Raw genomic sequence first — 12,483 nt, 5'->3', positions numbered from 1 at the left:
ACCCACATCCTCTGACTCCCAAGCCCGGGCTCTTTCCGCTAAGCCACGCTGCCTGAGCACTTGCTATGGGCAGAGTACCGTCCTAAGTGCCTGGGAGAGTACGATATAACCAAATTGGTAGACATGTTCCCTGCCCACACGGAGCTTACAGTGTAGAAGGGAAGGAGCTTTTACTGTTGAGGAAACCGAGGCCCGGAGACGTGAAACGACTTGCCCAAGGTCACTCAGCAGACAGGTGTCGGAGCTGGGGCTAGAACCCAGATCCTCTGACTCCCAGGCCGGTGCTCTTTCTGCTAGGCCAAGCTACTTCTGTTCACAGAGCCTCTAGGCTAATTAACAGGGATTGGTCCAGCGGTTGCAGAGGAGAACGTCGTGCTTCTTCGGGGAGACTTAGGAGGTAAATAATTAAAAATGAATAATAACACACATGTCAATACTGACATTTGAAGGAGACACACACATACACACAAGACACACACATACACACACACACTTGTACATAGTAAGAGAGACACAGCAAGGCAGGGAGATTGAGGCTGAAAGAACTGAGAGCGACTCGGTAGATGATGAGAATCAAAATGTCAGAAATGCAAAGATAGGAAGAAGGAAACAGAGACAAAAGGAAGACAGAAGAAGGTTTGCTGAATCACAGAGCCTAGGAAACCGAGAGAGGCAGGGGTGAGGAATAAGCAGAAGAGGCATGCAGAGAGGGAGAGAATCAGACAGAGAGGGAAAGAGACAGGCAGAGCGGGGAAGGAGCAAGCAGGTTGAGCGGGAGAGAGGATAAAGAGGGTAGACATAAGATGCTCAGATGTCCTATTTTCAAGCTGTATTCATTCATTCAATCATATTTATTGAGCGCTCGCTGTGTGCGGAGCACTCTACTAAGCACTGGGGAGAGTACGATACAATAAACCGACACATTTCCTGCCCGCAGTGAGCTTACAGCCTAGAGGGGGGAGACAGACATTAATATAAACTACAGATATGGTCATAAGTGCTGCGGGGCTGGGGGCGGGGGATGAATAAAGGGAGCAAGTCGGGGTGACACAGAAGGAGTGGGAGAAGAGGAAAAGAGGGCATAGCCAGGGAAGGCCTCTATGTCCCATTGTGTCCCAGAATATTGGAAGGACACAAAAATATCACACTTGAGAAAATGTGTTTTCATGGTCTTCAGTTTTTCCTACATTTATGATGAATTTCCCACCTCCAATTCTAATAAGGAATATCTAGTAACTGATGAGATCCTACAGCTTTATAATACAATTCTCTCCTTTATAAGATGCTCAATATGAGTAAATGGTAGTAGCAATTATTTTTGTGGTATTTATTAAGTGCTGACTAGGTGCCAAACCCTGTGCTAAGTTTTGGGGTGGACACAAGATCATCACGTGGAACACTTTCCCTGTCCCCCAAAGGGCTCACAGTCTAAGACCCGGGGAGAGCAGGTATCTCAACCCCATTTTTCAGATGAGGAAACTGAGTTTCAAAAATGTTTAATGCCTTTCCCAAGGTCACCCAGGCCAGTAGCAGAACCGAGACTCGGACCCAGGTCTCCTGACTCTAGCCCTCTGCTCTTGCCACTGGATCTTGCGGTCACAAATTGCCTCTGAGGAAGTGGGGGAACAACGGAATTGAGGGGAGCCCTAATCAATCAATAATAAGTATTGAGCGTCTACCGTGCGCAGCGTACTGGACTGTAAGCCCTGGGGGAAATACAACAGGTTTACAATCCACCGAAGGAGATAGACACTAAAATAAATAACTGAGGATAAGTACATGAGTTTCTGCTTAAGTAATAGGGTATGTAAGCGATGGACGTAAAGTACTACTGGGAGGTTTTGAGTGCTTCGATGTTTTGAATACCAGAAAGTCTTGTCATTTTAGGAAGAGATGGAAATAAAGTCTGAGAGAGACAGAGTCCAGGATATTCACTCATTCAGTGGTATTTATTGAGCGCTGACTGTGTGTGCTTGGGAGACAAGACAACAATCTGATCTTGGGCAAGTTACTTGACTTCTCCGTGCCTCAGTTACCTCATCTGCTCTGCTGCTCCTCCTCCCCTCCCCGTCGCCCCTACTCCCTCCCTCTGCTCTACCCCCCTCCCCGCCCCACAGCACTTGTGTATATATGTACATATTTATTATACTATTTGCTTTATTAATGATGTGTATGTTTCTATCATTCTATTTATTTTGATGCTATTGATGCCCGTCTACTCGTTTGCTTTTGTTGCCTCTCTCCCCGCTTCTAGTCTGTGAGCCCCTCGTCGGGTAGGGATCGTCTCTGTTGCCAAACCGTACTTTCCGAGCGCTTAATACAGTCCTCTGCACACAGTAAGGGCTCGATAAATACGATTGAATGAATGAATGAACCTGTAAAATGGGGATTGACAGCGTGAGCCCCACGTGGGGCCCGGGACGGTGTCCAGTCCGATTTGCTTGTATCCACCCCAGTGCTTACTACAGTGTCTGGCACCTAGTAAGCGCTTAACAAGTACCACAGTTATCAGCACAGACACGGTCCCTGCTCACAACAGAGCTCACAGTCTAGAGGATATGAGATTTCATTTATTAGGGAGGATATACCTCCTGGGGACCTAAACACGAAACACATTCCACTGGGATAAATCCTGCATCATCCTCAACTCCCTTGCCGACTATCCTGAATCCCAAGAGTTGACAGAGAGACCTGAGTGGGATCCTCAGAATAAGTGAAATGAGGTGGGAAGAAGGAGGGAGATGGGAGGGGAGAGGGACAAGGAAGAGTAAAGATGGGATGGCGGGGGGTGTCTCCTAGCTCCTGGCCCTGGTGATGTATGGTGTAGAGGGACAGGCTTATCAGTATCAATGCTATTTATTCATTCATTCATTCAATCGTATTTATTGAGCGCTTACTGTGTGCAAAGCACTGTACTAAGCGCTTGGGAGAGTGCAACAGAACAACAAACGGACACCTTCCTGCCCACGAGGAGCTCATTTCTTCAGCACTTTCTACGTGCACGGACTGTACTAAGCACTGGGACGGAAGGTATACGACCCGAGGGTGGGGGTTAGGATATTTAAGTTGGAAGAAAAGTGGCGGGGGGGGGGTCCTGACCCATAATAATAATAATGTTGGCATTTGTTAAGCGCTTACTATGTGCCGAGCACTGTTCTAATCGCTGGGGTAGATACAGGGTCATCAGGTTGTCCCATGTGAGGCTCACAGTTAATCCCCATTTTACAGATGAGGAAATTGAGGCACAGAGAAGTTAAGTGACTTACCCACAGTCACACAGCTGACAAGTGGCAGAGCTGGGATTCAAACTCATGACCTCTGACTCCCCAGCCCGGGCTCTTTCCACTGAACCACACTGTTCCTCATGACAGAGAAGCAGTGTGGCGCAGTGAAAAGAGCCCTGGCTGGGGAGTCAGAGGCCATGGGTTCGAATCCCGGCTCCGCCACTTGTCAGCAGGGTGACTTGGGGCCAGTCACTTACTTCACTTCTCTGGGCCTCAGTTCCCTCATCTGGAAAATGGGGATGATAATAATAATAACGTTGGTATTTGTTAAGCGCTTACTATGTGCAGAGCACTGTTCTAAGCGCTGGGGTAGATACAGGGTCATCAGGTTGTACCACAAGAGGCTCAAAGTCTTAATCCCCATTTTACAGATGAGGTAACTGAGGCACTTGCCCACAGTCACACAGCTGGACAACCTGATCCCCTTGTAAACACCCCAGCGCTTAGGACAGCGCTTTGCACAGCGTAAGCGCTTAAGAAATGCCATCGCTGCTATCATTCTTATCTCCAGGGATCACGGGTGGTAATAATAATCACGTTGGTATTTGTTAAGCGCTTACTATGTGCAGAGCACCGTTCTAAGCGCTGGGGGAGATACAGGGTCATCAGGTTGTCCCACGTGGGGCTCACAGTTAATCCCCATTTTCCAGATGAGGTCACTGAGGCCCAGAGAAGTGAAGTGACCTGCCCACAGTCACCCAGCTGACAAGGGGCAGCGCCGGGAGTCGAACTCGTGACCTCTGACTCCGAAGCCCAGGCTCTTTTCCACTGAGGTAAGGAGAGAGGAGTCAGGGTGACCCCAAGAGCAGGGGACGAGGAGAGCGTTGCAAAGAGGAGGCACGTGCGGTCACCGGGGTCACGTGGCGGGGGGGGGGGGCCGCGGCGTTTCTCGGGGCCGCCAGGGGGCGCTGTAGGACGCGAGGGGACCGGTCTCCGCCCTCGACGGGGACAATGACGTCACCCGGCCCCAGCGACTTCCGGTCGGGGCCGAGCGGCTTCCGGTCGGGGCCGAGCGACTTCCGGTCGGGGCCCGGCCACTTCCGGATCCCCGTCCCGGGAGGGCTCGCGTCTGCGCCTGCGCGGCTCCCTGGCCGGGAGGGGAGGGGAGGGGCCGGGTCGCCGGGGAAGGAGGGAATTCCAAGCTGCGGGAATCGCCCGCCCGGCCGGGGGTCGCCTTGTCCGGGCCTTTGTCATTGGCTGCATGGGGGAGGGGGGGCGGGGCGTCCACTAGGGGGGGCAGGGGGGGAGGGGGGCAGGGGAGGGGGCCTGGAGCTCCAGGTTTAGAATTGGGGGGGGGTGGGGGGGCCAGGCCGAGCCCTTGGATCCCGGGGGGAGGGGCAGGATTCCCTGGAATACCATGCGGGACCGGACCTATGAGCTGAGGCAGGTGAGATGGGGGCGAAGGGACACCTGGGATCCGGGAATAGTGTGTTGGTGGGGGGCTGAGCTCGGGGAAAGGACTGGAAAGAGGGGGGGGCACAATAATAATAATCATTCGGTAGTATTTACTGAGCTCCTACTATGGGCAGAGCACTGGACTAAGCGCGTATTTGCTAATTCATTCATTCACTAGTGTCTATTGAGCACTTACTATGGGCAGAGCACTGGACTAGGCGCTTGGATTGGACAAATGGGCAAATAATAGGGTATTTGCTAAGCCCTTCCCATGTGCCAAGCACTGTTCTAAGCCTTGGGATCCTTGGGAATCTGGGGGTAGGGGGGCCCAGGTTTTCCAGTGACCCCCCAGATCTCTCAGGGGGGGGACAGCTCCGACGAGGAGGGGAACGAGCGGGTGGCTCTGGTCATTCAGCCGGGGACGGCCACCTTGGGAAACCCCGACGAGGCTTTCTTCCAGAAGGTAAGAGGGGCCGAGCCATGAGAAGGGGGTCGGGGGGCCTGACCCAGGTGGGGAGGGTGGGGCCGGGGGGGAGGACTGTGTGATTGGGGGGGTGGGGGTCACTGATGAGCGGTGAAGGGCCAGGAAAAGAAATAATAGTAATAATAATGACGATGGTATCTCTTAAGCGCCGACTATGTGCCAAGCACTGTTCTAAGCGCTTGGGGGGGCTACGAGGTGACCAGGTGGTCCCCCGTGGGGCTCACAGTCTTCAACCCCATTTTACAGATGAGGGAACTGAGGCCCAGAGAGACTTGCCCGAAGTCACCCAGCTGACAAGCGGCGGACCAGCGATTAGAACCCATGACCTCTGACTCCCAACCCCGGGCTCTTGCCACTGAGCCACGTTGCTTCTCTAATAATGGCATTTGTTAAGCGCTTAATATGTGCCCAGCACTGTTCTAAGCACTTGGAGGGGCTACAAGATTTTCAAGTTGTCCCACATGGGGCTCCCAGTCTTAATTCCCATTTTCCAGATGAGGGAACTGAGGCCCAGGGAGATGAAGTGACTTGCCCAAAGTCACACAGCTGCTAAGTGGCGGAGCCGGGATTAGAACCCATGACTTCTGACTCCCAAGCCCGGGCTCTTTCCACTGAACCACGCTGCTTCTCAGAGCATTTGTTAAGCTCTTACTATGTGCCCGGTGCTTAGTACAGTGCTCTTCTCACAGTAAGCACTCAGTAAATATGCTTGAATGAATGCCAAGCACTGTTCTAAGCGCCAGGGTAGATACAAGTCCATCAGGTTGGACGCAGTCCCTGCCCTACACGGGGCTTACCGTCTTAATCCCCATTTTGCAGATGAAGGAACCGAGGCACAATGAAGTTCATTCATTCAGCCTTATTTATTGAGCGCTTACTGTGTGCAGAGCACTCTACTAAGCGCTTGGACTGTACAATTTGGCAACAGATAGAGACAATCCCTGCCCAACGACGGGCTCACAGTCTAAACGGGGGAGAGAGACAACAAAACAAGTAGTGTGGTGTCAATATCATCAAGATAAATAGAATCATAGATATATACACATCATTAGTAAAATAAATAGAGTAATAAATAATATATCCAAATAGGCACAAGTGCTGTGGTGGGGGAGGGGGAATGGGGAGGGGAGGAGGAGCAGGGGAAAGGGAGGTTCAGTCTGGGAAGGCCTCTTGGAGGAGGCCAGTGACTTGCCCATGGTCACTGAGGAGACAAGAGGAGGAGCCAGGATTAGAACCCAGGTCCTTCTGACTCCTAGGCCCGTGCTCTAGCCACTAGACCGCACTGCTTCCCTTAAGAAACTGCATAAAGTGGCAAAGTCGGGAATCGGGGCATTCCTACTTAGACCGTGACCGTGACGGGGACTGTGTCCGACCTAACGAACGGTGTTTGACGCATAGAAAGCGCTTAACAAGTACCACTAAAAACACAAAATAAAAGAGGAGGCAAGGTGCCTGAGTCCCGGGGAAAGGTCCAAACTGGGGAGGGAGGTTGGCAACGGGGAGTACGGGAGGGTAAGGGCTAGAAGCCTCGGACTCGGGACAAGGAGTCAGAAGGCCCTGGGTTCGGATCCCGGCTCCGTCACCCGTCTTCAAGTGACTTCACTCCTCTGTGCCTCAGTTCCCTCATCTGGAAAATGGGGATTAAGACGGTGAGCCCTATGTGGGACAGGGCCCGCGTCCAACCCGATTATCTCGTGTCTACCCCCGAAGGGTGGCTGGCACGTAGGAAGCGCTTAATAAAGACCACAGTTATTAATTAGGTCTTTATTGCCCCCTTCCTTCCCTTTCTAGGTCCACGAAGTCCGACAGACCATGGGCAAACTGGAGAACAAAGTCAAGGAGCTAGAGAAGCAGCAAATTACCATCCTGGCCACACCCCTTCCTGAGGATAGTGAGTGAGGGCCAGAAGGGTGCTAGCCAGCGGGCTCGCTCTGTTGCCCTTCGCAATTCTGGGGTTGTAGGGAAGAGCGCTTCCGCGTGCGGGTGAGACGAGGAAGCCGGAGTCCACACCCATCCCGTGGCAGCCCTGCGTATGGGGAGTTAGCTGTGGTCTGGCTGATCTGACCTCCGCCCTCTCCACCTTCAAGACAATTCTTGGCACTCTGACTATCGATTTCCTGTCTCTGCTTGGTTTTTTATTTATTTATTCGGCCACTCAGCTTTCCCTACTCCTCTCACTGTCGATTGTAGCCGCCTCCCGTTTCCGCTATTTGCAGATCGGCCCATCTCCACCTGTAGATTGTAAGCTCCTCGCAGGAAGGAGCGCCTAGTATGCAGCGCACGCTGATTTCGCTTGGATTTGCTCCCTTTCTTCACCCCTCCCGCAGCCCCACGGCGCTCGTGTCCGTTATCCGTCACTGATTCGTTTATAGTAATGTCTGTCTCCCCCTCTGGTCCGTAAGCTCTCTGTGGGCCGGGAACACGTCTGCACACAGTAAGCACTCAGTAAATCTGGTTGGTTGATTGATTTAAAGAAATATAATTATGGATTGATTTAAGGAGTAATTTCTCCCTGCCCCCTCACTTCAAGGCATGAAACAAGGCCTTCAGAACCTTCGGGAAGAGATCAAACAGCTGGGGAAGGAGATCCGGACCCAGCTCAAGGGTGAGCGCCGTGGAAGCCGGGGGTCTGGGGGTCCGGGTGGGGTTAAATTTTGGCCCCTGGGAGAGCCGGAAGCCAAGAAAGAGGATCTCTGACTCAGCGGCCTCCCCGCTTTTGCCTCTCTTCCAAAGCTATTGAACCCCCTAAGGAGGAAGAAGATGAGAACCAAAACTCAGTTAACATCAGGATGAGGAGAACACAGGTGAGTCCGGACTTACCTTTCCATCGTCGTCACCGACGGTCTTTTATCGAGCGCTTGCTGCGTGCGGAGCACTGTGCTAAGCGCTTGGGAGAGTGCAGTCCAACAGAGCCGGTAGACACGGTCCCTGCCAGAACCCAGGGTGTCCGCCCTCAGCTCTCCCTCTCCCCCTCTCCCTCACCTCGAGTTTTTCACTTCACCGCTGCCCTCATCATTTCTCCAAAGCACGGGATCCTGTCCAAGCAGTTTGTAGAGCTCATCAACAAGTGTAACGTGACACAGTCAGAATATCGGGAAAAGAATGTCGAGCGGATCCAGAGACAGCTAAAGATCAGTGAGTGTAGCCCTCCGGGAGGGCGGAACGATTAGGGGGATGGGGCCGGGGCGCGGGGGTGACCGGGGAGCTCGGGATCCGGGAAGGTCAGCGTCGTCGTCTCCTCCCGACAGCCAACGCTGGAATGGTATCCGAGGAAGAAATGGAGCAGATGCTGGAGACTGGACAGAGCGAGGTGTTTGTGTCCAATGTGAGTCTGATGTATCCGGAATGTCTCCTCACTCATCTCAGCCCTTCCAACTGGTCCATCTCTTCAGTGGACCGTAGGGTGGCTCCTCTTCCTCTTCGCTTCCCTGCTGGAGGCCTCCTGATTTATGTCAGACCTCCGCTCTGAGGTTGTGGTGGGGGTAAGACATAGACTTTGGCTCCTCCTCAACCCCCCAAGCCTTAAATCCTGATGGTCTCTTGGGGTTTGGAGCTGGGAGGAGCCTACTTCTCTCTCTCTTTTTTTTTAAGAGGTATCTGTTAAGCTGTTACTATGTGCCAGGTACTGTTCTAAGCGCCGGGGTAGATCCAAAATAATCAGGTTGGATACGATCCGTGTCCCACATGGGGCTCGCCGTCCTAATCCCATTTCACAGATGAGGGAACTGTGGTACCGACAAGCCAAGTCATTCAGCCGACAAGCGGTAGAGCCGGGACTAGAACCCAGATCCGCCAACTCCCGGGCCCGTGCTCTATCCACTGGGCCCCGCCGCTTCCCTCGGCCTTTTCCTTTTCCTGGATCGGGGTGGATGCTCGGCAGGATCGCGGGTTTGTGCGGCCTCCCCGGCTGCCCCTTAAGAGCCCTGGAGGGGGTGGAGAAAGCTTGAGGCTTCGGAGCCAGGGACAGGTCAAAGGGTCGGGTCTGAGCTCAGAAGTCTCTCCTAGTGGCTAGCGCCCGGGCCTGCCAGTCAGGACTTAATAATAATAATGTTGGTATTTGTTAAGCGCTTACTATGTGCAGAGCACTGTTCTAAGCGCTGGGGTAGACACAGGGGAATCAGGTTGTCCCACGTGGGGCTCACAGTCTTAATCCCCATTTTACAGAGGAGGTAACTGAGGCACCGAGAAGTGAAGTGACTTGCCCACAGTCACACAGCTGACAAGTGGCAGAGCCGGGATTCGAACCCATGACCTCTGACTCCAAAGCCCGGGCTCTTGAGTTCTAGTCCCAGCTCCGCCACTTGTCTGCTGTGTGACCTGGGGCAAGTCACTTTCCTTTTCCGTGCCTCAGTCACCTCATCCGGAAAATGGGGATCGAGACCGTGAGCCCCATGGGGGACGGGGACTGTGTCCAGTCCAACCCAGTTTGCTTGTATCCAGCCCAGCGCTTAGTACAGTGCCCGGCACATAGTAAGTGCTTAACAAATACTGTTATTATTATCAACATTATTTCGGTAGAGGATCCCCGGGGCACGGAACCAGACGTGGCTGTCCCTGTTCCCCCGGAATTGAATTTACAATTTGGTGTCGAGGCCTCCCATTTCATGCCGTGGCCAGGCCTGGGCAGGAGATGGGGCAGACCAGGTAAGGGCCTGGGTTTCTGGCCCATGTAAGCCTCTGCACTTCTCTACCTTGGTTCCGAAGGAACCTAGCCTCCTTCGGACCAGTCTCATCTTCACGTAATCTCTTTTGATGTCTGTCTGTCAGCACTTATGTACAGACAGTACATATATGTAGTTTATATTATTGTCTGTCTCCCCCTCTAGATTGTAAGCTCGTTGTGGGCGGGGAAACGTGTCCGTTCATTATTCTGTCGTACTCTCCCAAGCGCTCGGTACAGTGCCGCGCACACAGTAAGAGCTCCAAATACCACTGACCGACCGACTGACCGACCCAACTGTGTCCTTCTCCCTTGAGGAATCGCAACTACCAAATCTGTTGTATTTTACTTTCCCAACGGTTAGTACAGTGCCGTGCACACAGCAAACCCTCAGTAAATTCCATCGATTGATATCCTAAAAGACCCTACGGTGTGACAGCGGCAACATTTGGGGGAGGGAGGGCCAGGGAGATCTGCCCACGACCCTGTCTCCTCCCCGGCTCCGCCCCCAGATCCTGAAGGACACGCAGGTGACTCGACAGGCGCTGAACGAGATCTCGGCCCGACACGGGGAGATCCAGCAGTTGGAACGCAGCATCCGGGAGCTTCATGAAATTTTCACCTTCCTGGCAACCGAAGTTGAGATGCAGGTCAGAGTCCCCTTTTTCCCAAGACCCCGCCCTCCTAAGGCTCCCGCCCCACTGCTCTGAAGGACCCTCCTCGGGCCTTCCAGTCCCTCCTTTTCCCCCCAGACGCTCTATCACCTCTGACTGTAATAATAACGTGCCAAGCACTCTGTTAAGCACGGAGATCGACACAGGATGATCGGGCCCCGCGTGGGGGCTGGCGTGGGGGATGGGGGGAGGACGGGTATTGAATCCCCATTTTGCAGACGAGGGAACCGAGGCACAGAGAAGTCAAAGGACTTGCTCAAGGTCAAACAGCAAGTAAGTGGGGGAGCCGGGGTTAGAACCCAGGACCTCTGACTCCCGGGCCTGAGCTCTTCCAACTAGGCCATGCTGCTTCCACTGTGGATCTCCTCTGCCGGTTTTTACCTGCCTTGGGAAGTCCCTCCTCTTAGATACTGCCCCACCTTCAAAAATGACTTCCCCATCCCGGGCTGTATTTGCTCCATCCGGTTCTCCCTTCCCACAAGGCGGTTGTGGCCTTCGGTTTCCACGGCTCCTTCTGCCTTGGATGACCCCGCTGTCCATCTCCGCCTCCCCTCTTCCGCCGTTGGCTCTGTTCCTCCCGATCCAGGGTCCGCACCCCAGTCCCGGAGGCTTCCGGTTTGGTCGGGAAGGACACGACCCCGGATTCGCCCCGGCCCGGACCCTCTCGAAAAGCCACCCAAGGACCCGTCGGCCCGCCGGAAAGACGTTGGGGGCGGCGCTCTCCGATGGCGGCTCTGGCCCACGCCAGTCCTCCCCTTCTTGCCGTGGCCTCGCCTCTCCTTCCTGAAGCCCTCTTCTCTCTTGTCCTCTTCCCTCCCTAAGCCTTGCCCTTCTCCCCCAGGGGGAGATGATTGATAGGATTGAGAAAAACATCCTGACCTCAGCTGACTACGTGGTGCGTGGCCAGGAACACGTCGCTTCTGCGCTGGAGAATCAGAAAAAAGCCAGGAAGGTGAGGGGCGCTAGCTCTGGGTTCCTCTTTTCCCCCCTCCCACCCCTTCACCCCACAGGTGTGGGACTCCAGGAACTCAGGGTCGTGGGCGCTGATTCCCCTCCTTCTCCTGCAGAAGAAGGTCATGCTCGCCATCTGTGTCTCCATCACCGTCCTCATCCTTGCCCTGATCATCGGCATTGCCATAGCAACCGGATAGCACCTTCCTCCGCCCACAGTGAGTCCTTTGAACCTCTCCTGGAATTCAGGTATTCTGGTCCCCCCCCACCCCCGGCTCCCCCGCGTCCCCCAACCCTGTCCCCAGTTCCGCTTTCTCCCCGAGAATACAGGCACTTGGGCCTCCAGACTCCCAGCTCCCTACGCGCTCTTCACCTCCTCCCTCTCGTGACCTTCCCCCCGCTGGCCTCCACCCTCCGAAAATCCCCTCTTAACCTCTCCCTTCTGTTGATTACAGGATACGGGGGAGCCCAGGCCTCTTCCCCGAGCAGCTGGGGAAGGAGGCCGGAACCGCACTGCCTCCTCGCTGTCCGCTACCCGTAGAACAGGCTGGGGATTGGGACAGGTGATTGTCTTTGGGGCGGGGCGGGGGGAGTGGGTGGAAGCTCGAGCCTTCGGGGCTCCAAGACCTTTCGGTTCGGTGCCCCCGGCCCGCCCTCCGGGACCCAGGCAGCCCGTACTCCCAGACGTCACGCTCGTCGCAGCACTCGCGTGTCCCGACTCCCAGGTTGCCCCACTCGAAACTCAAGCCGGGTTGTGGGTGCGGGTTTAAGGGCCTGGGGGGCTCTGGGGCCTCGGGGTAAAGCTGAGGTTGGCGGGCTGGGGCGGCGGGAGGGGGACAGATCCCATCTCTTCTGAGCGTCCCTCTGGGCCGTGTCTTCGGACAGAGACCACCCGCTCTGCCCTCTCCAAAAGCGACTCGCAGTTTTGTAAGAAATAAAAAAAACAACAACCGAGCTTGGAAATCCCCACGGGTGTGACTGGTTCTTCCAGGTGCCGGCTCTGGCTCTCGGGTCCCGGCTGTCCTGTCCGCTCCG

The 12,483-nt window shown here is 54.5% G+C and overlaps 1 protein-coding gene across 3 annotated transcripts; it reads left to right on the top strand.

Moving 5' to 3' along the window:
- The first annotated feature begins 4,588 nt into the window (after positions 1-4,588).
- Positions 4,589-12,411, top strand: STX4 (syntaxin 4). 3 transcript variants are annotated; one of them, XM_029057713.2, is made up of 11 exons: positions 4,589-4,671; positions 5,041-5,142; positions 6,955-7,054; positions 7,694-7,768; positions 7,897-7,967; positions 8,190-8,298; positions 8,412-8,488; positions 10,336-10,473; positions 11,339-11,449; positions 11,565-11,666; positions 11,904-12,411. In XM_029057713.2, exons 1-10 carry the CDS (start codon positions 4,642-4,644, stop codon positions 11,646-11,648), a joined length of 897 nt encoding a protein of 298 aa, XP_028913546.1. In that variant the 5' UTR covers positions 4,589-4,641; the 3' UTR covers positions 11,649-11,666; positions 11,904-12,411. The 3 variants fall into 3 exon arrangements, with proteins under 3 accessions (XP_028913546.1, XP_028913547.1, XP_007656641.1); XM_029057714.2 differs by lacking the exon at positions 5,041-5,142 and having other exon boundaries at positions 4,593-4,671; XM_007658451.4 differs by lacking the exons at positions 4,589-4,671; positions 5,041-5,142; positions 6,955-7,054 and adding an exon at positions 7,579-7,597.
- The last annotated feature ends 72 nt before the right edge of the window (positions 12,412-12,483 follow it).

This window comes from Ornithorhynchus anatinus, chromosome 2 (genome assembly GCF_004115215.2).
Source record: "Ornithorhynchus anatinus isolate Pmale09 chromosome 2, mOrnAna1.pri.v4, whole genome shotgun sequence".
Lineage (NCBI taxonomy): Eukaryota > Metazoa > Chordata > Mammalia > Monotremata > Ornithorhynchidae > Ornithorhynchus > Ornithorhynchus anatinus.
This window is presented reverse-complemented; position numbering and strand designations above follow the sequence as displayed.

Coding starts and splice junctions, on each gene's coding strand:
- STX4 (XM_029057713.2), top strand. CDS start 4,642: ATGCGGGACCGGACCTATGAGCTGAGGCAG. Junction 7,769..7,896: donor GATCCGGACCCAGCTCAAGG/GTGAGCGCCGTG, acceptor TCTCTTCCAAAG/CTATTGAACCCCCTAAGGAG. Junction 8,299..8,411: donor CCAGAGACAGCTAAAGATCA/GTGAGTGTAGCC, acceptor TCCTCCCGACAG/CCAACGCTGGAATGGTATCC.